This window comes from Barbatula barbatula (genome assembly GCF_947034865.1).
Source record: "Barbatula barbatula genome assembly, chromosome: 16".
Lineage (NCBI taxonomy): Eukaryota > Metazoa > Chordata > Actinopteri > Cypriniformes > Nemacheilidae > Barbatula > Barbatula barbatula.
In genome coordinates, this window is record NC_136779.1 from 8561037 (window position 1) to 8586774 (window position 25738).

The 25738-nt window shown below is 38.5% G+C and overlaps 4 protein-coding genes across 7 annotated transcripts in view; 1 reads left to right on the forward strand and 3 right to left on the reverse strand.

The window, feature by feature from the left end:
* The first annotated feature begins 296 nt into the window (after nucleotides 1-296).
* acsf2 (acyl-CoA synthetase family member 2) lies at nucleotides 297-14110 on the forward strand. The gene is made up of 16 exons (XM_079475704.1): nucleotides 297-912; nucleotides 1144-1339; nucleotides 2622-2750; nucleotides 2829-2882; nucleotides 3003-3121; nucleotides 3202-3364; nucleotides 4260-4355; nucleotides 4489-4640; nucleotides 4732-4823; nucleotides 4917-4993; nucleotides 11701-11808; nucleotides 11932-12083; nucleotides 12161-12302; nucleotides 12393-12503; nucleotides 12605-12673; nucleotides 12975-14110. The coding sequence occupies exons 1-16, from the start codon at nucleotides 803-805 to the stop codon at nucleotides 13023-13025; spliced, it is 1821 nt and encodes a 606-aa protein (XP_079331830.1). The 5' UTR covers nucleotides 297-802; the 3' UTR covers nucleotides 13026-14110.
* chad (chondroadherin) lies at nucleotides 6077-10354 on the reverse strand. Its single transcript, XM_079475705.1, has 4 exons — nucleotides 9445-10354; nucleotides 7826-7989; nucleotides 7561-7706; nucleotides 6077-6711 (listed from the first exon to the last, which is right to left on the reverse strand). The coding sequence occupies exons 1-3, from the start codon at nucleotides 10225-10227 to the stop codon at nucleotides 7565-7567; spliced, it is 1089 nt and encodes a 362-aa protein (XP_079331831.1). The 5' UTR covers nucleotides 10228-10354; the 3' UTR covers nucleotides 6077-6711; nucleotides 7561-7564.
* On the reverse strand, nucleotides 13029-16291 carry armc7 (armadillo repeat containing 7). The gene is made up of 4 exons (XM_079475711.1): nucleotides 15992-16291; nucleotides 15316-15428; nucleotides 15000-15143; nucleotides 13029-14672 (listed from the first exon to the last, which is right to left on the reverse strand). The coding sequence occupies exons 2-4, from the start codon at nucleotides 15404-15406 to the stop codon at nucleotides 14326-14328; spliced, it is 582 nt and encodes a 193-aa protein (XP_079331837.1). The 5' UTR covers nucleotides 15407-15428; nucleotides 15992-16291; the 3' UTR covers nucleotides 13029-14325.
* A 1532-nt stretch (nucleotides 16292-17823) lies between these two features.
* ndel1a (nudE neurodevelopment protein 1-like 1a) overlaps nucleotides 17824-25738 on the reverse strand; it is a 10071-nt gene continuing 2156 nt past the window's right edge. For 2 of the 4 annotated variants that reach the window (XM_079475706.1, XM_079475707.1), the window contains exons 2-9: nucleotides 25664-25738; nucleotides 23587-23740; nucleotides 23368-23516; nucleotides 22947-23083; nucleotides 22545-22718; nucleotides 22342-22433; nucleotides 21945-22093; nucleotides 17826-18837 (exon numbers count right to left, since the gene is read on the reverse strand). The exon at nucleotides 25664-25738 is cut by the window's right edge and continues 22 nt beyond it. In XM_079475706.1, the coding sequence (XP_079331832.1) occupies nucleotides 18744-18837; nucleotides 21945-22093; nucleotides 22342-22433; nucleotides 22545-22718; nucleotides 22947-23083; nucleotides 23368-23516; nucleotides 23587-23740; nucleotides 25664-25738 (1024 nt within the window). In that variant the 3' untranslated portion in view covers nucleotides 17826-18743. Of the gene's footprint in view, nucleotides 18838-21624; nucleotides 21660-21944; nucleotides 22094-22341; nucleotides 22434-22544; nucleotides 22719-22946; nucleotides 23084-23367; nucleotides 23517-23586; nucleotides 23741-25663 lie in introns of all 4 variants that reach the window. The other 2 variants (XM_079475708.1, XM_079475709.1) reach the window with 2 other exon arrangements.

The window sequence follows — 25738 nt, forward strand, 5'->3', positions numbered from 1 at the left end:
TATACCTGAATATGTTTTAAAATTTTGAGTATAAGATAACAAGTCGTTATTTGGGGGGGACTGTACACAAAAGGGGCCTTACAACAAAAAAGTTTGAGTACCAATACCATATATCTAAAACATACATGGATTATATTCTGCAGATACAACATGATTCTTACTTGTAAGCGTGCGTTTATTTATTATATAAATACCAATAAATTAAATAAATGAATGAACAATGCTGTGGCTATGTAATAGTGCCCGTTCAAACGATTACTACATTTAGCATATTTATTCTAGCCACGCCCCTTTTCAATGCAACAGTAATGTTCCCGAAAAAGAAATATATTACGTTGAGCGCCCGTTCTCAGTTTTCCATTTTTGAAGTTCATTAAAAAATAAAACACACCTTTGTACAAATCTACCAATACAGAAACTGATTCACGCTTTGTGTAATTGGGAATTCGATGTTAGACAGATTATGCATATTTGGGCGGACCGAACGAATGACTGAGCTGCACAATTGTGATAACGATTGTATTTGCGTCCTCGGTTCAGAGATCCGCACTGCTTGGATTGTCGTCTTGGAAGTGGATCTGCTAGCTTCGTTGCAAGTTCTCCACCATTGCTGTTGCAAGATTTGGACTCTAGAAAGACACTCGATACATTAATGATTCATGCTGGAAATAACTTCTGGGTGTTTCTTTTCCTGTTACGTGCATTTAATTCAGCATAGACGCAGGGTTTGGGTGTTTCCAAACAAATAATAACCTCAAAATTGATCGGAGTTGATTTGCAGCAAAACGACGTGGGCGTAAAAATGTCTTGCGCGATTCTTCTAGCAAATCTACGGGCGACCGTCAAATTCTGCAAAACCGTGAACATTCTGCAGAGATCTCGGACACCTTTAATATATGCACAACAGAGCCGGTAAGACATGATTTGTTGTTTGCGTGCTAAAACTAGTCATACGTAACGTCGCACTGTTGTAATGGGAATCGTGTAAACACGTCTTCAAATCTCCGGAAGTGTTATCAGTTTCTGTCATGTAATGTTTTAACTCACTATTACATTGAAAAAGAGCCGCACACATTTCAATGTCTATTTAAAATGGTGGTTAAAGTAAAATGCATCTATGCATTCTCTTTACTTTTATTCCAGTGCAATTCATGTGGATAACCCACCCAGGGTTCCGACCCTGACCACCAGCTATGCCCACGGCATCTCCTCTCATTCGTTGTTAAGCAGTACCGTGGATCAGTGTCTTCAGGCGTCAGTGGCTCGTCACCCTGACCGCGAGGCGATGGTGTTTGTGCAGGACGGAATACGCAAGACATTCGCCGAGTTTTACCAAGACGTGAGTGGCCCGCTACTGTTTGCGGTGGGCCCAGAGAAGTCAGTCTGGAGTTAAAAGCCCGGTGTTGAAAGTGTAGTGTGGAATGAGGGGCGAATTCCTGAGCACCCCCATTCATCTAAACTAAATATATATGGTGCTACCACAAGTTCCATGTGGGATTTACTCACATTTAGATAATATTTAGTGTTTCGTATTTAGAATGGATGTAATATTTTTAGTTTGGGAGGATTAAGTAACATTTTTATAGATGTATCTTTGTTTAGAGTGTGTTGTGTAAGTAGATGCAGAAAATCTATGAATTAATCATTGGCTGGTTATTTATAAAAGGTAGAGTCTGCAGTTATTTTGCCTGTATGTAAGCATGACCTTTCCTCCATATTCACTGAGTGCCCTGCTGAATTTTCCTCTGAACTGGCTTGTGTGGGTTATCTGGCAAAGATGCGACTTTTCTCTGCCATATCTAGGGGTAGTCGGTCAAAATAAATGAACGATTAAGAAGATAAACATTTATTTTGCATGTCATGCAGTGATAACTTATCGTGAAGTATGTCATAATTAGTACAGTGTGTTTTGTGTTATAAAACATGAAACTCAAAAACAATTATGTCATCATTTACTCGACATGGAATTGTACCAAATCTGTTTACGTTTCCTTGTTCTGAAGAATGCAGAACAACCAGTTCTTGGCCATCATTCACATCACATTGTTATGGTATTATGGTAGTCAAACGTGCCCCAGAACTGTTTGCTTTCCTACATTCTTCAAAATATCTTATTTTGTGTGCGACAGAAGAAAGAAACTGTTGGGTTTACAAGCATTCTTCCAAATATCTTTGTAAAAGATGTTTTTTAAAAAATGTGTACACAAAGAAATGTGTACAGTGGTTGCGTAAATGGAACTGTTCCTTTAAAGCTTTTTCTTTAAAACATCATTATATCATCAAGTTATATTAAAATTGTATGGAAAATTAAACTTTGGATGGAAATCGCTGAATATTCTAATGCAGAAAGTTTTTAAGTCCCGCAGGAGCCATAGTCCATACTGGAGGGTGAAAATGTCATAGAAATCGGCAATGAACTTTGGCTTGTGAGATACAACACGTCAGCTAAATTCATCCCTTGGTTTAACCGTAAAAGTTGATTCTCCTGTTCTTTTATACCGCTATGTATTGATATTGAATCACACCCTGAAGACACCCTGTCTTTATTTTGCAAACATTTTACATTTAAAAATATCCTACTGTCCTAAACAGTGTGAAATGCGCTCTTATTTTGAATTCAGGTGGAGCAGGCCGCTGCAGGTCTGCTGGCTGTTGGGCTTAAGAAAGGGGATCGTTTAGGGATTTGGGGACCAAACATCTATGAGTGGGTTTTGATGCAGTTTGCCACGGCCAAGGCCGGAATTATTTTGGTAGGTGTGTTTCTGTATTTCTTAAATGTTTTATATTTTCCAAGAACTGGTCTAACTTGCGCGAACAATTTTTTAAAGGTGTCAGTGAACCCTGCTTATCAGGTACAAGAGGCAGAATTTGCACTTAGAAAGGTAAGTTAATGTTTATACGTGCATGAAAAATAACCCTTGGTAAGGTTTTAGTTGTGTTTAATTTGGACATATAAGCAACTTCCGCCAGGACTAATGACTTGTCGTGAATGCTTCTTTCAGGTGCAGTGCAATGCCATTGTTTGTCCAACTCAATTTAAAACCCAGAAGTACTATAAAATGCTGTTGCAGCTTTGCCCAGAGATGGAAAAAGCGTCTCCTGGAGGAATCAAGAGTTCAAAGTACACATGACTTGAGAAACTACACACTCAATAGTGTTCAGCTGATGTTTTGGTGTTTACTTATGGTTGTCTATTTTTAGACTACCAGATCTACACACTGTGATCGTCACGGATAGTCAGCAGCCGGGGGCTTTCCAACTAAAAGATGTAATGCAGGCAGGAACCAGCGAACACCATCAACAACTTCAAGACCTGAAGAAGACAATCATGTCCGATGATCCTGTAAACATTCAGTTTACATCGGTACTGATTTTCTTATATCTTGTCTTACATTATTTTAAGGAACAATGTGGAGATTTTAGCAATTTAGTGGTGAGGTTGTGAATTGCAACCAATTGCTCACTTTACTGCTCACGCCTCCCGTTTGGAACCACTGCGGTGGCTGACACAGGGCTAAGATGTTGTCAGGTTTTTGCTTCTTTGCTGAAGGAGACAACGCGTTTTACGAAATGCACTCTGTAGAGCAGTTTGTCTGTTTCGGGTTGCTGTAGTAGAAACAACATTGTGAATTCCATGTAAGGGGACCTGCGGTGTATGTAGATAGAGATCTTTCTAATGTAATAAAGACATAACACTTCATAATATAAGGTCTTTATACACCTCTGAAGACATAGTTATGTATATTATATTGCATTTCTGTCAATAGATCTTTCAAGGGTGAAGTTTATGAATTTTACGGTGTTAACAGCACCGGTTGAAATGAGGGAATCAACCTAAAATTCTATTCATGTAGCTGTCACTGGATATTAAGCTGATCAAATTGATTAAACATCAGAAAAGTACAAACTTTAGCTTCTTGCTTCACTCTATAATTATGAATAATATATCTTAAAAGCTGAGGTGGCTTGGGCATCTGTTACGGATGCCTACTGGACGCCTTCCCCGGAAGGTGCTCCGGGCCCGTCCGACCGGGAGGAGACCCCGGGGAAGACCTAGGACACGCTGGTGGGACTATGTCTCCCGGCTGGCCTGGGAACGCCTCGGTGTCCCCCCGGAAGAGCTGGAGGAAGTGTCTAGGGTGAGGGATGTCTGGGCATCTCTGCTTAGACTTGCTGCCCCCGCGACCCGGCCCCGGATAAGCGGAAGAAAATGAATGAATGAATGAATATCTTAAAATGTTGTTGTTTATGATTTTTAGGGAACTACAGGAAAGCCCAAAGGAGCCACTCTGTCCCACCACAACATTGTCAACAATTCTTACTTCATTGGCATGCGTGTGGGCTTTGACTGGAGGGTGAGTGCATGGTTGTGTTCAAGAAAAAAAAAAATTCAATGCAAGTATCGTGTGGCTGTAAAAAACCTTCAATTTTCTAGTTAAGAATAAGAAAACATTCTGGTTAAACTGCATATTTACATGTTCTGTACAGAAAAACGCTAGAGTGTGCTTGCCGGTGCCCATGTATCACTGTTTCGGTTCGGTGGGTGGTGGTATGGTCATGGCTGTTCATGGCATCACATTGGTTTATCCTTCTACGGGTTATGATGGACGTGCCAACCTGGAGGCCATAGAGAAAGAGAAGTATGATGCCACGTAGCTGTTATGTCGGATGTTTTTTGTTTAATGTCTTAGATTAAAAGCAATGTCTTTATTTTTTTGACCGTTTACCCAGATGTACGTTTGTATACGGAACTCCAACTATGTATATTGACATGCTCGGTCAGCGTGACCTGGCAAAGTTCGATTTGTCTTCAGTAGAGGCTGGTAAGTCAGTTCAACCTTTGAGCAAACAAAGAGTATGTTATATACTGTAAATGTATCATGATCTGATGAGGTCATCTGTTTTCTGTCTCACAGGTATTGTGGCCGGTTCCTTTTGTCCTCCGGAGGTGATCCGTAAGGTCATTAATGTCATGGGTATTGAGGAAATGTTGGTGAGTATTACCATTAAACATGAAAATCTTTTCATAATACAGATGGGTTGTCATTTGCTGTCAAGCAAGTAAGCAGTTGTAATTACTGTGTGTGAACGCTCTTAGTCAATTTTACCACTAGAGGGAGACAAAGACAGCAGTCTTAAAATTACAATTACGTTTCTCAAAATCTATGGTAAACAGAAATTGGATACATTTTTATAAAAACCACTCACCCTGGCTCACCTGTTGTCATTCATGTTTAGCGGACATATCTCTCAAGAATGACAGAAATGTTATCCCTTTAAACACCACAGTGTTTTGATTTTTTTTGTTGTCTCATGGCTTAAGAAGTTTTTTACCAAAAACAACACGAAACAAGAAGTCAAAGATGTAAAGAGGAGGTCAGATCGTGAGTATGTGTCAGTCGTATTTCAGTCACCGTTCTGTTAGCCTCAGAGATTCCTTGCAAGACATTGTTAAATCTATTAAGTTGTCCTCACAGGAACTTTCAAAAAGCACTCTAAAACATGGCTGTTGGGGTTATATATTGTAAGTTCTTGGTTCTGCGACCATGCTAATGACAGTATGAAGTGACCATTAACTGACAATAAGTAGAACTAACAAGGCCCATAGTATCTTTAGTCTCTAGATGGCATGATGTTCATTAAAATACCAAAAATGTTTATATATACATAAATGTATTCACTTAAATACACTTAATACACAGAAATGCCAACTACATTTACATTTACATTTATTCATTTGGCAGACGCTTTTATCCAAAGCGACTTACAAGTAGTTTTATACAGTGGCACATTACTGCAGAGCAATCAGGGGTAAGATGCCTTGCTCAAGGGCCCTTCAGTCATGACCTGCTGGCACTGAGATTAGAACCAGCAACCTTCTGATCACAAGCCCAACGCTCTAACCATTAGGCCACAGCTGACCCAACTAAGTTCTATGCAAAAGAGGAAGGACTTCTATGATACTGTTATATGTAACAATTAATGTAGCATAGATGTAATGTTGCGTAAATGTAGTGCTCACCTGATATTAACAAATTCACATAATCACATAATTGCCTTTTCTGTTATTTTTATTAAATATTTTGTATATTCAGATAATACGTACAATTGCCAGTAAAAGTGTAGTACAACAAGCCCCATTTCATACATTTAACTGCTTAATCCTTCCACAGAATAACAACTCAAATCAGGATATCAGGAGTGATATAAGCTATGAGATGTCACGTATATGGTATAGTTCAGATATAGTTCACCCCAAAATAAAAATCAATAACTAACCCTCAGTCCTTATCCCCTATTTAATGCTACAGTAGGGAAAATAAATACTGTGCGAGTCAATGGGGGACGCAATCTGTTTGGTAACTGACATTCTTCCAAATGTCTTCCTTTGTGTTTAGCAAAACAAAGACATTTATACAGGTTTTGAACCATCTGAGAGTAAATGATGACAGAACTTTTTTGGCTGAACTATCCCTTTAACCATGATTATTGTAGTATAGCCTACTGATGTATTCAATTTTTTCCCTTATACAGTAATTTTTCCAAAATGTCACTTTGCAAATCTACACTGGTGTTATTTAGAATGAATTGAGTCCGTTCATATAAATGTTGCATAAAAAGTGTGACAGAGGAAGTTGACATTTGTTGAGTGTTTTGATTATTTTTCTGCTCTTGAAGTCCCACCAACTGGACACTCTTCTTTTTGTCCTCCTGCGGGAAAATCAGTAATAAGGTTGCCAGGTCAGTCGGCCGAGCCTGTATTTGGACGTCTGTTACTGGCTTTTGCACACAGTCCAGAACATCACAACCCAAAACAGAAAAACTCAAAGACAGAGAGTTCAAAACAAACATAGGATTAAAAAAACAACAGTGATTCGAACCCAAATCCTGACCAGAGTTATATTATAACCAGGCAGTCTTTAATCTTAGAAGAGGTAAAATACTTATAGTTAGGGTTTAATTCTTGAATGAAGTATTCAACTTTAATTTCTCACGAAAGTTACTGGAATTGATTATTAGATTGTCTGTTTTCCTTTCTAACTAAAAATGACTGAAAAATGGCTCTGACTGAGTAATGCTAAATGTGTTTTGTTAATTATTATAGGCTTATTAGTAGTTACAGAACTATACATTGAACCACATATGACAAAACCAGCTATTTACATTACCACCAGAGCTTTTATTAATTATTTGTATACATTTACTGGCTAGTTGTCAGTCAGAGGTCTGTGGTTGTTTTTTGTATATTCATTGCTGGAGTCTTGATGCTGTGGTCTCATTTACAAGATCTTACATCCAAGCCCAGAATAGGCTTATGGTCTATAAGGCATTGGTGGGTATGAAATCTGGACATCTTGGACCTGAATTATGGGTTATAGGCTTAGACACAATATGGGATTTTGGTGTGTTAGTTTGTCCCTAGCTGCTTACTTGAAATGAAGTACTTCCACCAGAACATTAGATAGCCATTTATGCGTGTATTTTTTATTTCTCTTGTTTAATTCGTACTATAATGTAGAATTAAATACCAGATCGGAATGAGCAGGACAGTAATCTCACCATCTCAAGGTCGTGTTCCGTTCTTGGCTCTTTTTGTCTTCGTCTTACAACGGCCGAAAGCAGTGCTGTCCCTTATTTGCTTGCCTTTCTGGTTTCCAGGGGAAGCACAAACTGCCTCAGGACGCCTACCACTATTGTCCATCCATCTATACAAGCAAATCGAAACAAACCAAACCAAATCTTCAATATTATAATTCTGGATATGAAGTCAAAAAGTATGAATGTGTTTGCAGTTTCAAAAATCTATAGATTTTTTTTTTCGTACTTTCTGAGGTTTGTTAACTGGCAGGTGCAGCTCCATGGGTTGTTAAACAGTGTGATGTTTTGGAGGTCTGTGAACTCCACGCTGGCCGGCAGGGACCTCAGCTTGTTGTTCTCAAGGTGTAGAGATTTGAGAGCGTTCACTCCTTCAAAGGCAGCATTGGAGAACTTGATAGATGGAATAGACATCATCATGAGATTTTTATTGAATATAAACAGAAACTAATATATTAGAATCTTTTTGCATCAGAAGATATCTGTCTGAGGGCTTTTTCTCACATGAAAGACCTCTCTTATGTCCTCCAGGGCTTTACTCTTCTACTAGTCCTAGAGGTGTATGCAAAACTGCTAAAAATGTCACCAAGGTGTTACATGTTCTGGTCCGCATGGCGTCTGCATTATAGGAAGATGGCGGTCGAGGGGTCGGTTCAGTGTAGACACAGCATGTGGGTGTGTGACGTGTTATATAAGCGTTAAAGAGATGCACTTATTGAAAGGCCATTTTGGAAATTTCCACTCAGAAGTCCAGAGAGGTGGAGTGTTTGGAAATTTGAGGCGGCGGAAGGTTTGTTTTGACTCTCTTTATGTGCATCGACCTGCTCTTCTGCCAGAAGTGCTTCTGAAGAGCCCAATTGTCCATTTAGATGAGGCAAAGCTAAGCTAAAATTTCTTCTCTGCATGGACTGCAGGACACCCTGCCACTGTTTACCTGTCTGCTAACTCTTCCTGACCTGTTTACAGGGGAAAACAGGACATGGATAGAGGCAGACGTGCAAATGAAACCTAAAAATATCTACATTTCATGTTTTCTGTCCTACAAGCGGTATTTTCCTGCCACATGTTGTTGATGTTTCTAGATATGATCACATATCTACATGTGCATAATGTTTAGGCCTATGAAAGATCTCATTTTTGTCATTTCAACACAGTTTGTTTTTAAGGAACATTTGACTAAATTGACAAAAATTTCTGTCGTCATTTATTCACCTTCATGTCATTCGAAACATGTATGACTTTTTTCTTCTGCAGAACACAAAAGAAGATATTTTGAAGAAAGTTGATAACCAAAAAATATTTGACCTTATTGACTTCCATTGTACAGACACATCTCAAAATATTGTCTTTTGGGTTCCACAGAAGAAAGACTCGTATACAGGTTTTAAACGACATGTTGGTGAATAAATGATGACATAATTTTTATTTTTGCAGGAACTATCCCTTTAAATCGGGACTAAAAGATAAATGCATCTCTAAAACACAAGTAATCCGTATTGATTTATTGATATATCCAGAGAGAAATATGTCAGCACATGTGCATCCCAGCATACAGCACATGTGTCTACAGTTTATTCAAGTCCTGAAGGTATGAAAGGAATGACTGGAACATCAGAAGGATCTCATTTAAATTTAGAAGCAACACACAGGTCAATATTTTTCTCTGGTGGGGTTGCAGTACATTAGCATGACCGACCCAAGAAAAACAAACAATCATTTATTTAGCCGTAATCCTTAGGCCAGCATGAGAGTACCACCATGATTTTTTTTACTTGGTCTCAGAGTTGGAATTCATTCCGTCCTCTGATTTTTCCTATTTGAAATGTTATGATCCACAGAGAGACTTACCTTCTCCAAGCCCATGTCATTTAGATGAACCTTCTCCATGTAGCGTCCAAAACTCCTGAATGCATTGTCAGGTATGATGCTTAGAGGATTGTGGGACATGTTGAGTTCCTCTATAACACGCAGCTTGCTCATAGCCTGAAGAGGATATGTAGACAACTTGTTGCGGTCCAGGGTTAGAATCGCCAAGTTCTCCACTTCATCGAGAGAACCAGGCTGAAGGGAGCTCAAGTCATTACCACTCAAATGAAGCCATCTGAGATTCGCTACACCTGTGAAAGTACCCGGCTGCAGGTCATAGAGCTTGTTGTTGTCAAGCTGGAGGACAAACAGGTTGATCATTGGAGAGAAGATGCCCTTTGGAAGACTCGAGATCTGGTTACCGTCCAGGTAGAGATACGTAAGTTCAGTGAGGTCCTCAAAAGCACCCGGTTTGATGGTGCTGATGTCATTGTTAGACAAGTAGAGGTAGTAAAGCTTATTCAGCCCTTTGAAAGCCTGCTTGGCGATCTCGCGAATCTGACAGTGCTGCAGGTGCAGAGAAATGAGCCCCTTCATTTCACTAAAGCCACCGTTTGGAAGGTTTCCTATGTTGTTGCGTTGGAGGTTGAGCAGACGGGTGGCCTCGGAGATGCGGGGGATTTTCTTCAGACCGACGCTGTCGCAGATGACGTGCTGCAGGTCACCGTGACAGTGGCACTGGCTCGGGCACTGAGTTGGTGCAGGAGACACAAAGGGGATAGTAACCTGTAGAAACATGATGAGGAAGAAGCTTAAACTCTGCATGGTGAAGCGGTGTGCCAACAGTCCACTGCTTTACGCCGTCTGTCTGTTTGGTCTTCTGAATACTTCACTCGTCTCCTTCAGCAGAAACACATATGCACAGCAAAAACACAACCTCAAAGTAGAGAGAGAGAGAGAGAGAGAGAGAGAGAGAGAGAGAGAGAGAGAGAGAGAGAGGAGGTGCCGTTTAAAACGATTCAGAAAGGAGCTGAAGGAAGTATTTATAATACATGTCTGCTCCTTGCAGTCTGAGATGATGATATTTAACCAGTTTATTAGTCAAAATAAGTTCACTATCGTGTCTGAAGCAAAGTACTTAAAGGAGAATTAATACTAAGGTAATTTTTATTTATTTTAGAAAGGATTCAAGTGCATATTACGTATAAAATATAAGCAAGTTATATATGAGTTTTCTATCGTCACTGTCTCAGTTCTTAGACTAAAGATCTAGTTCTAAAGACTAAACTTTTGCAAATCATGTGATGTTAAGGTGAGACTGTGTGCCAGACATTTCCATTGTTTTTTAGTCTGCAGAAAGAAGAAAAGAAACCATTCCTGTGTAGTGGGTGGTTTATAACGTATAATCACAGCCAGATGTTTGGCTAATATCACATCACAACAATGGAAAAGGAAAAAGCTTTGTCTTTTGTCTGTCTGTCTTTTGTTTAAGTTTCGTTTGGAGAAGCACATTCCTCTCACAGATCTTTTTTCTGTATGGTATTCAATATAAAAAAGGGAAAAGCATATAGGGTCAATACAGATCTCAGTGTGATACTCAGAGCGGGTCTATGACTCACAGTAGTGAGGTTGATTTATATATTTATGTCACCAAACAATTTGTAATTGATAGGAGGTACTTCACCTTGGCTAAAATACCAAAGAGTTCTCAAATTTGAGTGCGTCAGCTGTGCACAGGTTAGGCGGAATCTAGTGTTTGCTTAACAAATTTTACATTTTATCGGCAAAGTGTATATCCTCTTCTTTCAAGTACACATTCACACTACATTCATCAAGCCAAGTAATGACTTGCAGTAGACTGTTTATAAAGCTTCTGTATCCGATTGATCTCATTGGAGCTCAGAGACACTTGGGTTGAAACAGCCGGTGTGCCAGTTCTCAAGTGCGCACCACATACCTCAACGGCGTCCAATGCTTGACTCGTTCAGCTTATTCAGACACCTGCTTGCCATTAGCGCAGTTTGTGGAAAATACTTTCAAAAAGCCAATTTTTGCAAATGGTAACATGAGCAGAATTTGGGCAAGTGATCCATGGCTTTGAATTCATCTTGCTTTATAGTTAGATATAATGTAAGCAAGCCATAATGTAAATATACAGTACAAAATGTATGCTGTCATTAAAGCAAAGACGATATTTAAAAAATGTTCTTTCAACTTTTACTCTGATTATTTGTTATTAACAAATTTATATAAAACAAAAAATATGATGAGAAACACTGTCATTGTGTTTTGGAACAGATCGGCTACGGCACAACTGAAAACAGTCCAGTAACATTCTGCGGCTATCCGTTTGACAGCATGGAACGAAAAACAGAGACTGTTGGTTGTATAACCCACCATATTGAGGTTAATTTGCATCCATGGTTTACCGCGCATGCATATTTGTACCACATTTTTAATTCAATGCTTTTCACATAGCATCAGAAGAATTTTGTTGTTCACGCTAAACGGATTTAAAACTTTCATTAGGCTAAAGTGGTGGACCCTATTTCTGGCCACATCGTCCCTCTAGGTGCTCAGGGGGAGCTGATGATCCGGGGGTACTGCGTGATGCTGGAATACTGGCAAGATGAGGAAAAAACCAGGGAATGCATCACAAAAGACCGCTGGTACAAGACGGGGTAAGGACAAGCGATATTCCCTTCAGTGTCAAAATGAATGTTTTCATCAAGTTAAGTTTGTAATGCCATCCATGCAGTGACATTGCAACTTTGGACAAGTTTGGATACGGCAGAATCCAAGGACGCATCAAGGACATGATCATCCGAGGAGGAGAGAACATCTACCCAGCTGAGATCGAACAATTTTTACACACACACCCTAAAGTTCATGAAGCACAGGTAGGAATGTTAACGAGACACATTATACAGTAACACCATTATTTCGAACGCGCATCAAAAGTAGCGATGCCTCTATGTTTGACCACACAGGTGATCGGAGTGAAAGATGAGCGAATGGGAGAGGAGGTTTGTGCCTGTATTAAACTAAAAGCTGATCAGGAATGCACTGAACAGGAGATCAGAGAATACTGCCAGGGAAAGGTCAGAACCATATGTGTCTGAAGTGTACTTTCTGTTAGTTGCCACGGATATACAACTGCAAAGTCGCCTGCCATTGAACTATTTCTGGGGTTTTTTTTCAGATTGCTCATTATAAGGTGCCACGCTATGTAACTTTTGTTCAGGGATATCCTCTGACTGTCACAGGAAAGGTAAGTGAACATTTTGCAGATTATTTAGACCTGAGAAAGTAACTTTGTCGCCATTCCTTATGGGCACATCATGAAAAATATGAAGAAAATTTTAAATCTGTGTTTATTTGGGCCGACCCACATCAGACTCCAGACAGAAGAATTTTAAGCAGTTTCCCTGTCTGCATGAAACCCACTAAAGTGGTTTCAGGCAAATAAAGACTGGGGCCTTATAGTTACTACAACACCTTTGCTTTTAAAGGCTTGTGGTTGGCTGTTGACAGATTGAACCGTTTAATAGCACTGACACTCTTATTCATAGATCCAGAAGAACAAACTGAGAGAACAGACCGAAAAACTGCTGGGACTGTAAATTGAAAAGCACACCTTTGATAGCTTTTATACCCGGCAACAAGAAGACCTCAACTTGGGGACATTTTGAATTACACAGTACATATTCATTTTGTTTTTATAATCCTTGTTTATAATTAAAAAACACTATGTTACTTTTTATATATGCATGATTCTACTCTTGTTTCTGAAGAACCTAGTCACGTTTTTTAAATGTTAAAAATGTACCTTCTTTTTTTCAAATCTTTATTTTTATGAATTGTAGTTCACAAGTGATTCTTAATCATCTAAACCAAATATAACATGAAACCATTGTCTGTTTACAACCTTACCTTTAGTTTATAGTTAACTTAGTTTCAGTATGCAAAGAATGCATGGTCGGTCATGACTGTATATCCCTCTTATGAGTTCTCAATTCTACACTGACAAAAACTTACAAGGATACTACAAATGAATTGGGGTCCCAGAGGCCTATGAAGATTTGTGTTTATAAAATACATGTCTTAAAGTACAAATAGTTTTTTTTCTAGGCAGTTTGATAGTTACACTTTTTAATACGCTGTGTGTTTTCTCAGGTGTTCTTTGTCTGTTGCCTTTTTGGCTTGTGATGTGAACATTTTTCTATGAAAAAAGTCAGAACGGTGCTGGTATTGAGACCATATGGAGCAAGGTCCTCTTTCAGTATTTTAATGTGTCTGCTGGAAAGTTATGGCTACCTTGGTTTGTACTAACACGTAGCTTTGTGAGGATAATTCAGGGTAAGGGACCAATGTGCCAGAAAGTCTTTTTAAATTTCCTTGCAGCTAATCATAGAGCCATCTTTCATTCACTGGATGCTTCTTATGGGGGCATGTTCAGCTGGGAGATATGTTTTTAATGAAAAATGCCCTCATGGCTTCCAATAAAATGATCATGAAATGTGGATATAACAATTAAAATATTTTGAATAACTGAGTTTCTTGTGAAAAGTGAAATTCTTATGATGTAGCGCTGTATGTGTTAAAAGTCTCCCCCACTTGTCTATTTTTTGTATAACAACACACGCATCTTTTGCTTTTCATATTCTGATTCACCAAGTATTCTAAGAAATTAAAAAAAGTTTAAATGAAGACAAGCTTTTCATATCTCATTGATGGTGTCGGAAGATACTAATATGTGTACATTTCTCAATATCAAAAATGTATATTTCTCTGTAGAATCATTTTCAAATTAAATAATCTTAAATGACATATCAGACATACAATACCAGCACTCTTAACTCTTAACAAGTAATTTGGCATTTAAACCTTTACACAATTTTCAGTAATAATACAATACTGTATTCAGTCTTTTGGAAGTGGAATACCCACAGCTGATTGGCTCTGTCCCTGCATTGCCTCCTGGGCTTTGTTTACTTGTTCTTGAATGCAGTAGTCCTGCAGGAAGACTGAAGCCAGGTTCCTGAGACGTGGGTTCTGTGTGAGAGAGAAACGCAGCATGCACTGCACCACCGAGCTGTCTGTGGTCTCAGAACGCGAAGAGGCCGTGGTGAGGTTCATTAATGTCGTGATGGCAGAAAGAACCGTCTCATCTCGGTTACTTGACAAGCAGGCTATGACTAACGGAACACCACCGCTTTGTAGGATCTGATCCCGACACTCCCGGTCCATACTCATGTTACACAAACCACCTGTAGATTATAAATTAGTACATTTATCTCTAAAGTGCTTTTTACAATTTTGGATAGTTTCAAAGCACATGTACGGTAAATATATTTTAATACATACATTATTGAATATATAAATATATAGAATGGAACATATGGTATCACACACTTTTCAAAAATGATCATGTAGTTTATGTACATCATATAACTAAAAATAGTCTGTCACTTTAGTTAAACACCATATTACATTGTTTATACTCATTCTTACTATACACACATTCTGTATATGTATTTTTTAAATGCACAAAGAATTGATCTACAACAGAGTCGATTTCAACTTTACAAACTTACCAATTCCAAACTCTACGAAGTTCTCATTTTCTTCTGTCAGCATGTCCAGGAAGAGCTCTGTGACTTGGAGCATTTGTAGGGCTTCCATGTTGGATGGATCGTAGGCAAAGTTTGCCAAGTTCGCAAGCACTTGCTCTTTAGCCTCTACAAAAAAAAAGAGATTATTTTAAGATAAGTAAATGTTTTAATTCTAAAGTCAGTTGTACAACTTGTGTACTGACTATATTCTGTCAAGTGAAGGAAAGTAGATGCGGATGTAAACCACTTTAAGCATGTGGTCAAAATGCTTTCCATCCATTCCATTCCATTGACATACCCTCAATGTCGGTATCCTGAAACTCTGTAACCAGCCCCTGCAGATACTCAAACCTGTCACAGGCAGAGAATCGATTCTTTCCTGCCATCATCGATAAATCAGGGGTTTAGCACCTGCAGATAGACAGGTTTTGAGAAAACGGTTTTCAAAATCTGACTCCCGTGAGATTATGACTCCCCTTTTCCCCCTATGATGGTTAGGAATCAGAAGTAGGGGGGTCAAAATCTCACTCGGAGTCGAAATATGATTCTTATTATCCTACAGTTAAACCATTTTATCTTAAGAGTCACACCGCAATTTTATTGAAACCATCAGCTGTTCATTACAAAAATCCCTTTATGTTGTGTGTTTTGGGTCTTATTCCAGAAGGATTTAATGGCGTTTTATTGTTTCCTATCTGCCACATAACATCCCAGCAGTAGATTAGACACCCACAGAAATGATGGCACTTTCGATTAAAACAGAACATTAATTCTCATAAAAATCTTTAGATCCATTAACATATTTTTGTGATGGCTTCTTTTTTATTACCATAATTGTTTTAGTGAACTATGCCAGAATTAAACATTAAGGATGGGAAAAACTGACAAGTGCATAAAAATGGTAATAAAAATGTACTTTTTGCTCAACAAGCCTGCATAAACACTGTAAATAAAGCTGTTTCGTGGAAATCTACCTGATCAAAACGTGTGAAAAAGTTCCCATCACTGATGCAGATTTCAGCGATTGTCTGTTGCTACACGGCTCTGGTCCGTCAGTAAATACTTCCCACTAAGTTCCTATTATAAGGTTCCACCCTCATGAATCTGTTCATCGATACAATTTCTAAACATTACGTAATTCCGCACAAATAACAATTTAACCATGAATCTATTTTATCTGCCAATACAATAGTAAGTGATGCTCACACATAATTAATTAAATGACGTGTGCCGTCACCGGAAGTCAAGCAGTGGTTATTGTGCAGTTCGTTTGAGTCCGTGTGGAAATCAAGAGGTGGAGTAGTTAGGAGGCTTGTTTTTCTGTGATGATAACACCGAAACTATAAACTTTAATACATCACGATGAAACAGTACAAACTGTCTGCTGGAAAGCGTCTTACAAAACCGATTCTTTTTGGGACTCTGCTCGTAGGTTTGGCAACGGCGTTTCTCAATAGGTGAGGAGATCACACCCCCTTTGACATTGACATAGATGGTGTGTGTTGAGAACACACATGTTCAGTATTATGCATGCTGCACCACGGGCATATGCTATTTAAGACACGTGTATATGTTAAGAACAGGATGCACAAGAAGCAGGCTGGCTTCTTCAACACTTTCACGTAACATTATAACCACAAATATAAACAAGGCGAAGTTTGATAAATCCGTGAAACATGAGTTTCATTTTCTGTGACGTTATCATTGTATCATCCGTGTATTTCCCGAAGAGCACAACGTTATAAAGACGAAAAAACTGAAGCTGGATTTACTACTAAGTAGGGATGCGATTTTATTTACAGAATGAGTTAAGGCAAATAAAAAATGAACAACATCCCTTTTTATTATTTCTCTGATGTTGCACATTGTTGTATTTTAGGTCAAACAACTACACTGCAGGTTTAAAACAAAAAGAAAAAAGATTAATACAAAAGTATCTTTAATATAAATAAACTAAGACTGTCTTTGCTTTTCCTAACTTTTACTTTTTTTAAGAAAATATCAGCATATGCAAATTTACAAAGTTTGCAATAAGAAACAGCGGCCCCTGCTGTGCAAAACATGAACTGCGATTCTTTCAACGCCGATTTGAACCGTCACATATTATAATCGATTTTCAACCGGCTCACGATGAATCATTACATCCCTACTACTGAGTAGTTCAATGGACACTACATGTCAAATCGTTTGAGGCGAATTAAATAATGAAATATGTGAGGTTGGTAGAAGAATTGCAAAGCGTAATGAAAATAAAAGCCTTGATAACAGAGACGTCTGTTGTGATTTTGAACATCATGTTTCTGTATTGTGCATTAAGGCACATGTTCATGGAGGATGTTGCAGACTTCAGGGAGCAGGAGAGGTCCCGCAATGAGGCCAAACGTCTTGAAGTGCTGGAAAGGAGGCAAAGACAAATGGATGAACTTGGAAAGAAGAGTGGAGGCGGCAGCTGAGATGTCTTCACTGCCGTCTGAATGGATTGCTGCGAGAACCTAATGCTCAAGATGCAAACATGGGACAATTTTGCCAATAAGGTTTTTTGAAGTGTTGATTGTTCTGTTATTGCTGTTTGAATGATTTGACAGGTTATCTGTCCGCTCATTGTGAGCATCAAGAAAGTAGGGAATGGCAAGATTTCAAGAATATTCACAGGGTGTTGTTGAGACCTGCTTGGAAGGTCATACAAATCTGGATACAATTAAATGAATTATTTGTTGTACTATTCAAGAAGCATTAAAGCCTTATAACATACAGGAATAACTTTTGTGTAAAAATGTTTTTTTAAGACAGAAGAATGAGTCTTAAAGTCTAATTTGAGAACGCAACCCTTTATTTGAGCACACAAAACAACAAAGTGCACCTGGAACACATTGCACTGTTCAAACCAGACTGATTAAGATTCGTCATTTACCACCAGGAAAAGTCTATGAAAGTTTAAGGTGTGTACATTTGAACAAATACTATGGGGCTGGGAAACCAACCTGAGTGTCATATTAGTCAGTCGATTGTCAGTATTACCAGTACAACGTTTAAACCTGCTGTATCCTCATTTCTGTCCAAATCCTACTTTGTCACACTTGCGCCAGGTCAAGTATTTAAAAGTACAAAACACAGGAAGATCTCCCATGTGAGGCACACATTAAAGACTCTAAACTGACCTTGTGAGTCAAGATTAAGACACAAGGATTATATGGAAACCAGTTTCCGTCACATGTACGGTAAATGCATATTAAAGTCTAATCTTCCAATTTACACGTTCATTTTCTTTATACAGTATATTATATAACAGATCCACCTTCTTACACAAACACATATAATGTGCAAACGAATATTAATTCCCTTTAAGCAGATTCCACAAATATTGCCATCCAACAACAGAGCAATACATATACTGGAACGTTGTAAAAGACATTTGCAAAGATGTCTACTAAATAAATGTAACGTAACTAAATATATGTACATATAAGTTAATATCTTTACAAACAGCAACCATAAATATATTAGATGTTGATATACACTATTATTTTAGGAAGGATTAACACTTACTCGACTAAAGTGTAGAACACTCCAACAGAGAGAAAAAGCATTAGATGCTGCTACTAACCCTGTTGGAACCCACTTTAATCTGAATCCAGACAGACAGCATCAGTAGTTTATAAAAATGAATTGGTATATTGCTGTAGAGTAGTTCTTTCTTGTGTATTTGAGGGATGAAGGATCTGAAGGTCACACGCTGAGCACAAGGCTTGATGAAGAGTTGGAGTGTGGAGGGGCGGTGATGTTCTTCACAGAATCAGGGTCCAAACCATTCACTGTCCTGCTGTGCTCAGAGAAACATACGACTCTGGTTAGAAGCATTTAGTATTTGTACATTATAAGCCCAATTCTCAAAAGTACACTCATGCAGCTGTTAAGATTGTAATATTTCTATGCAGACTAACAGAGTTAAAATGCTAAGGGTACTAAACTAAAGTTTTTTCCGAAACCAAATGCAGGGTTAAACATGTAGCAAAGCTCACACCCGAAATTAGAGGAAACTGGTCAGACAGGCTAGCAGAACAGACTCGACACTGAAACTTTAGACTTTTTAGGCATAGGGCCTTCAAGAGCCGATTTCACAGACCACTCAATACTGCCCCAGAGACAGCACACAAACACTCTACTGTCTATCCGTACAAAGGTAATCTGAGGACTCCCATCAGCAAAACATTTCCTGGAAGCACACGCACAGCTAAGGACAGCAAACATTTATACTTCACCAAAACAAAATAAGATCACTAACGCCAGTGTTGTAATTTAACAAAGTAAAAATACAAAGTACAGTACAGATACTCCCAACAAATACTTAAGTACTGTAACCCTCTTCTCTCAAAAGGTAGTGGTCTAGCTTTTGTTGAAACTAGTAACTTTCACCTATTGTATTATTGCTCCTGTATTTCATATCGCTTATTGCTCCCTGAACTATTTATAAGTGGCTTTGGATTAAAGCGTCTGCTAAATGACTTAAATGTAATGTAAATGTCTTTATAGTTCTGCAGACTTTTAGTTTTACGCCACTACATTTCCTGAACAAAATGTATACTTTTACTTTGATACATTTCCCCTAAGCATGTTCGTTACTACAAAATAAGTCTGCGATTCAGTCACCATGACAGTGGTGAACCAATCATTGGTTTAAGCTCAATGTGCAAGTGCAAAAATGTGCTGACTTTCAACACAAGGTTTTAATGTGCTCCTTCTGTTAAAGATAAACAACTGATTTAAATTAAATATCAAATGACTAGATTGTTACTGTAAGGGAAATGCAAGGAAAGAAACAAGTAAAGGCCATACAGATTTGTTCTGATTTTGTTCTAAGTTGTTCTCTTAGAGGGATAATATTTGTGGTGGGAGGAAACTATCCTTTTATAAAGTTATAACTTGTAAAGTAAAGTTATAAAGATGTGGTTTCTGAACTTGTATTTTGATAGTTTGGCAACATGTTGTTCCAGATAAAACTACTGAGCTTGAGACAGAGCTTGTTCAAAGAAGGTGTAAATTGTAAGAAACATTTTTGAGCTTTCTGCTAAAAAACATTTTTATTAACGTTTGGTTGAACTTTACTTTAACTTAAGAATATTTCATATAAAAGGTACTTTTGATACTTAAGTACAATATTCATCTGTTTCTTCAAGACTTTTACTCAAGTCATATTCTAAAAGGTTACTTTCACTTCTACCAAAGTAATTTTCTGGCAAGATATTTGTACTTTTACTCAAGTAATGCTTTTAGGTACTGTATACATTACTTACTAACGCCTTCTTTCTATTTCAAAATGTACATATGACATTGTGCTTATTCTACTGATATTCTTCCCTGGCTTTGGGTTTGAACTCTGTCTGTTTTACAGTAGCTCTTAAATAGCACTGGTGAGTCTTACACAGCAGAAACACAATCCCTGGATGTTCTCATCATAACCTCTACCATCTCCTGATACTCAAGCTGCAAGACACACTGACTCAGCACTATGGTGGAGAACGGCGTAACACTGCGTTCCAGCTGTAGATGCTTCATAAAGCCCATCCTTCTGATGATAATGCTTAATAGACAAAAATGAACAATCTAGACCCGACCCAACAGACATGTGCCATGTAGTCTTCTTAAAATTATAAAAATGCTTCAAGTCAACATGAAATTGACTTTAGTTATGTGTTCTTGGTCTTATCGTAGAGGATCCACTGACAAATGTTATTCAAAAGAATGAAATGTGTTTTTGTAGTCCTCAATCCAAGTGTAATAAGTCGGCAGTGAAGTTGACATTATCAAATCTTCTGTATCGTACACATCAACATTTGGAAAATCAGGACAGGGTTAAAGTTAGCTGTGCTGGTCCATACTAGACAGGAGTGATAAAGTCTTCCGACACCAATGTAAAAGACTGACAGGATGACAAGACACATGTAAACTGTGATAAAAATCAAGGGTATCACAGTAATTTTTGGGGGTCTGAAAAAATACAAAGCATCTTTTCTGTTATTTTAACAGTTTTTCCTTTTCTGCAAATAGCGGCAACATTTGTATTTGAAATTTGCAGGAAATATTGTAATCGTAATATTGGCTGTATATTATAATTGTATTCCCAACTAAACATAACATTTCAACTCGAAAATGTCTCACATTGCAGTACTCAAAAAGGATGTGTGCTCCATTTCATGTTGACTTTAACAAGGAAAATGAATGAGTCCCACAGAACCCTGTAAATCAATCAAAACGAACAGACTGATGAAGAGAAACTATCCAAGTTCAGCACCCAAGGTCAACTCCATACGTTTGTGGAATTTATTTTTCAAGTGCCTTGCAAGTTCCGAGTCATCAGCTATGATCATAATAGAGCAAGACAGCATTGTTTCAATGTTTGTTGGAGATCTACAGCTGTTAACTCAAAACGTCAATGTTAAAAACATTAAACATATTCAAACAAACATTTGGAGTGCACCTCTGTATACAGTAAGATTTGAGCCACAACCAAGACGTTAGTGGAGATGATATGATCTTAAAAGTCATAAATGTGGGGTCATTAACTGGCATGCATGGACCCCCACACGAAACTACTACACAGATCATTTACCCAGAAGCAATGCCGGGAAAATGACCCTCTCTCTTCTGCGGAGAGAAATACACAGAAGTCTCACAAGAAGATCCGATAGAAATATATCTGCTATAATATGTGATTTAAAACTAAATATTACACATAACAAAGCAGTTCATAGTTTATTATTAAATCTACATATTCATATGGACACTGTATAAAATAATTTGTGTATTCTGCAAAAGTGACTTTATCCATTGGTATAATGGAGTAAAATGCAGATCAAATAAAGTAACTGTTCATTAACATCTAATGCTTTATTGAGTGGTTTTCCTGAAGTGTGGCAAGGGCAGACTCACGCTTTGTCGAAGTAGGACGTGTGAAGCGAGTGAGAGTAATTTCCCATCTCTCCATTAATAACATTCCCGTTGACATTCGTGACATAGTTTTTCCTGGCTGCTTGCTCCTTGGCAAAGTTTCTACAAGCTGCGAGTTTTGACTCCAAAGCCTAAGAAACACATTGAATTAGATACTGAATACATTTATGCAAACAAAACCAAGTTGTTCCAAATCTATATAAATGTATTTTTTCTGATAAACACAGAGAAAGAAGTTCTTGGCCACAATTGACTACCAGGAAAAGTTCCTTTAACAAATGTTGTTCTATTGAACACAAAAAAAGATATTTAACAGTAATACAGATTTGGAGCAAGTCGAGTAAATGTTGACAGATTTTTGTGTGAACGGTCTACTCACCCCAACTTTGCGCAGTAAATCACTGACAATATTGAGGGCTGATATTCTAGCAGATGGAGTGAGGGCTGAACTGGTGCTGCTGGTGACCAGAACTGCAGAAAAGAATCATATCAATAGTGCAAACCTGCTTGACCTCGTATGAAGTTCAGAGAGAGAGAGAGAGAGAGAGAGAGAGAGAGAGAGATTGAAATATCTAGCTGTACCAGTCTGGTTGGAGAAAGCATTGTCTAGGTTCTTGCTAAGAGGCGTAGCAGGCAGGGAGAGAGAGGCTTGGACGGCCGAGTCCGTTTTATCGTTGTCAGGAGTTGGAGAGCTGGGAGCGGACATCCTTGTCATCTCCGGCTGCCTTTCTCGCACCGCAAGCTCTTGCCGCAGGTCTACACAGACACACACGTTTGTTTAGATACATTGTGGCTATCGCTTATCATCTATAACTTTATACGACTTCATTCCCCAAGCAGCTGAGCAAACAGGAATAGCTTTTACAGTGACAGAACAGGACCAAAATTGTCTGGGAACATCACGTGAGCACTTTCGACATGAAGCAGCGGTTTCGGTATTCACACATTTGCAGACGGATTTCATAGAGGAAAGGGAAAAAACACCTCTGGCTTCATCTTTTAGTCTCTGTACAGACACAAGGAGAGACTCCTTCTCATCCAGTTCACTTTCCAGGAAGGCGTTCCTCTCTATGGCCTGATTGAGCCTCTGCTCGAAATCCTCCAGAGACGTTATTGTGGCTCTGCAGTAACATACCATAAGAGATACAGAATCATTTGTGAAAACAGAGAAACCACAAGACAGAAAACATTTCATCAAATAGACCCATTTCATTTATTATTAAATAATCCTGGAGTCAAAAATAGCATCAACCATATCAATGCAAAAGCCTTAACAATCCAATCAGACGCAGATGACTTATATTTGCGTTTTCCTATTTCATATCGTCTTTGCAGGCTAGAGCTTTGTTACACTTTTCTGGATGGAGTAAAATGTGTGGAAAAGGGTAAGATGACGTCCTCTGACCTCTTAGCTCTCTCCAGGTCATCATTGGCCTGCTCCAGCTCTCTGACATATTTGTGCAGCTGTTCTTTAATGCCTCGAGTCTGACTGAGGTCATCCTCCAGCATGGAGATCTGCTTATAGCTCTGAGAATAATGCTGCTCCAACTTCTCCTACAACAAACAGACAGCAATGTGTAAAAAGCAGAAGATCAGGAATATTGTTCAGCTCCCGTGCTCGTACCCGGAGCGACTCGAGCTCGTGCTGCATTCTTTCGTTGTCTGACTGCAGGTCTCTGATGCGATTCTCAGCTTGACCCAGTTGTGTCTCCAGCTCTGCCTCCAGCTCTCTGCTCCCTTCCTGGAACTCCAGCAACTCCTCCTGTGCTTCCTTATAACTGGACACAACACACACGCACAAGGATACACTTAAACACTCTTAACACTCTTTTCTCTACTTTGAAAAATGGGTTTAAAGCAGAATAAAATGATAACTGACCCATTGTTTGTGCTTTTTTCCCTCTAGGCAATTGGTAAATAAAAAATATACTTAACTACATCAGTGCTTCTTAGATTTACTATAAAATGTGTGCTTTTTGTAAAGGGTGGATGATCCTAGAAATCATGTGCAACAGCAAAGGGTACGTGAAAGCTCGAGCCCCACAGACTTAAAATAACTCTGCAAAAATAAACAACGATGGCATCCATTACCTACAGACTGTGTAATGTAAAGAATGCTTTCTGTACAGGATATGCTGAAGACATACACACAGATAAGAGGTCAAACACAACAACACACATTCGTCATTTCCCATAGAGACCAAAAATACAGTGTTTTGTAAAATAATCTCAATAATGTCCTTCGCAAAATGTCCGTTCTGATAACGTCACACAGATAATATTTTCAATGGATTAATATACAGCTATTCTGGCTGACAAAACCTCAGTTAACTCATTGATAATCTTATTTATAACCTTAGTTTTGTGTACAGTTCACTGGTTGTGTACAGTTTCCCCTTTTAAGTGGACACAACACCACTAAGACATCTCTCAAAATATCTTCTTTTGTCGACAACAATTATATTCAGGTTTTGAATTACATGAGGGTGAATAAATGGCGATAGAATATGTTTATAGGAGCTAATGCATACTCAATAAGGAGCAGTGCTTCTAATGTTTTGTTCATATTAGGGATCCCTTGCAGCCGTAAAACCCTCATCATGATTCATTGTTTTCTTGCGTAACTAGGTGTAACCTTTAGATTGTTTACCACAAAGTTGGGTGTGTGTGCATGTGTAAATTTCCACTTTGATGTTACAAGCTACCCGATTCTGCCAATGATCTGGATGCCTTTACACAAACCAGGCAGGTCAAAAAAGCTTTGATCGAGAAATTCTTTGAGTCTTTCAGTCCCAATCCACACTCAGTTTTGTGTAACTTTTTCATACATCATCATCATCATCATCGAGAGCTTTTCAGAGGAAATCGAGCAGCGTGGGTCTGTATTGCCGTCACAATGGATAACCCCCCCCCCCAAGGAAATTCCCACTGTTGTAGATTACATAAAACAAAAAGGTGACAGAAAGAAAAGCTTTGACTGGCAGATTAAGAACATGCAGGAATTGTTGTGACACAGCTCTTGTAATGTAAAAGAACAGGTCGCATTGGTGTTATTCCAAGCATTCACTGGAGTTGATTCAAGGGATGAAAATGTTCCAGGGTTGTCAAACGATTAAACTCATCCAGAATAAAAATGTGTGTGCTGTGCATTTTAATCTTGTTAAAGATGAGCTGTGTTCATGTGCTCAGTAGCGGTCTTCAACCAAACTCTGGCATCTCCAAAGTCACTAGCAAATACACATGCATTTGTGCAATGCATCACAGAGAGTTCTTTGAGCTGCCAGCTACCCAGGTCTAACCGTATAGACTTATGGTAAAGCGAAGACATTTCGTTTCACTTATTATTTTTATATTAAATCAATTTTGCAGAGTTACAGTCACAGAAATGAAGTTTCATTGTTTTGCGTTAAGGCTCCACTAATGTGCGCTAATCGAGCCTAAAATATTGATTCATTTTCGTTTAAGACTTGATTCATATATTCAACCGCTAAGTTCAACACGTAGAGTAGAAAAGACGTTGAGCCGTCCTTGTGTTATTTTCTTAACGTAACTCATTGCGTTTCTGTGTTGGGCAATTAACTATAAAACGCATTTAAAAAGATCAACTAGATCAAGATGTTTTGCGTTGCTTTGCGCCAATTTAGGGAAATTAAGAGTCGAGGAGTCGACTGCCCATCCCTAATGCTCAATGTTTCTCTTACCCTTTCTTGTACTTGAGTGATAGAGACTTCCAGAAGTCAATTTCCTCGTCTTTGGAGGCGAATTTTGGCATCATA

Bases quoted from the DNA above. Each gene is read 5' to 3' on its own strand.
- chad (XM_079475705.1), bottom strand. From the start codon at position 10,227: ATGCAGAGTTTAAGCTTCTTCCTCATCATGTTTCTACAGGTTACTATC. The intron at 7,990-9,444 runs GTAAGTCTCTCT...CCATCTATCAAG, and splicing joins ATGACATGGGCTTGGAGAAG to TTCTCCAATGCTGCCTTTGA. The intron at 7,707-7,825 runs GTACGAAAAAAA...TTGCTTGTATAG, and splicing joins CAGTTAACAAACCTCAGAAA to ATGGATGGACAATAGTGGTA.
- acsf2 (XM_079475704.1), top strand. From the start codon at position 803: ATGTCTTGCGCGATTCTTCTAGCAAATCTACGGGCGACCGTCAAATTC. The intron at 2,883-3,002 runs GTAAGTTAATGT...TGCTTCTTTCAG, and splicing joins CAGAATTTGCACTTAGAAAG to GTGCAGTGCAATGCCATTGT. The intron at 12,674-12,974 runs GTAAGTGAACAT...TCTTATTCATAG, and splicing joins CTCTGACTGTCACAGGAAAG to ATCCAGAAGAACAAACTGAG.
- armc7 (XM_079475711.1), bottom strand. From the start codon at position 15,406: ATGATGGCAGGAAAGAATCGATTCTCTGCCTGTGACAGGTTTGAGTAT. The intron at 15,144-15,315 runs GTATGTCAATGG...TTTTTTTTGTAG, and splicing joins TCAGGATACCGACATTGAGG to AGGCTAAAGAGCAAGTGCTT. The intron at 14,673-14,999 runs GTAAGTTTGTAA...TATAATCTACAG, and splicing joins CTTCGTAGAGTTTGGAATTG to GTGGTTTGTGTAACATGAGT.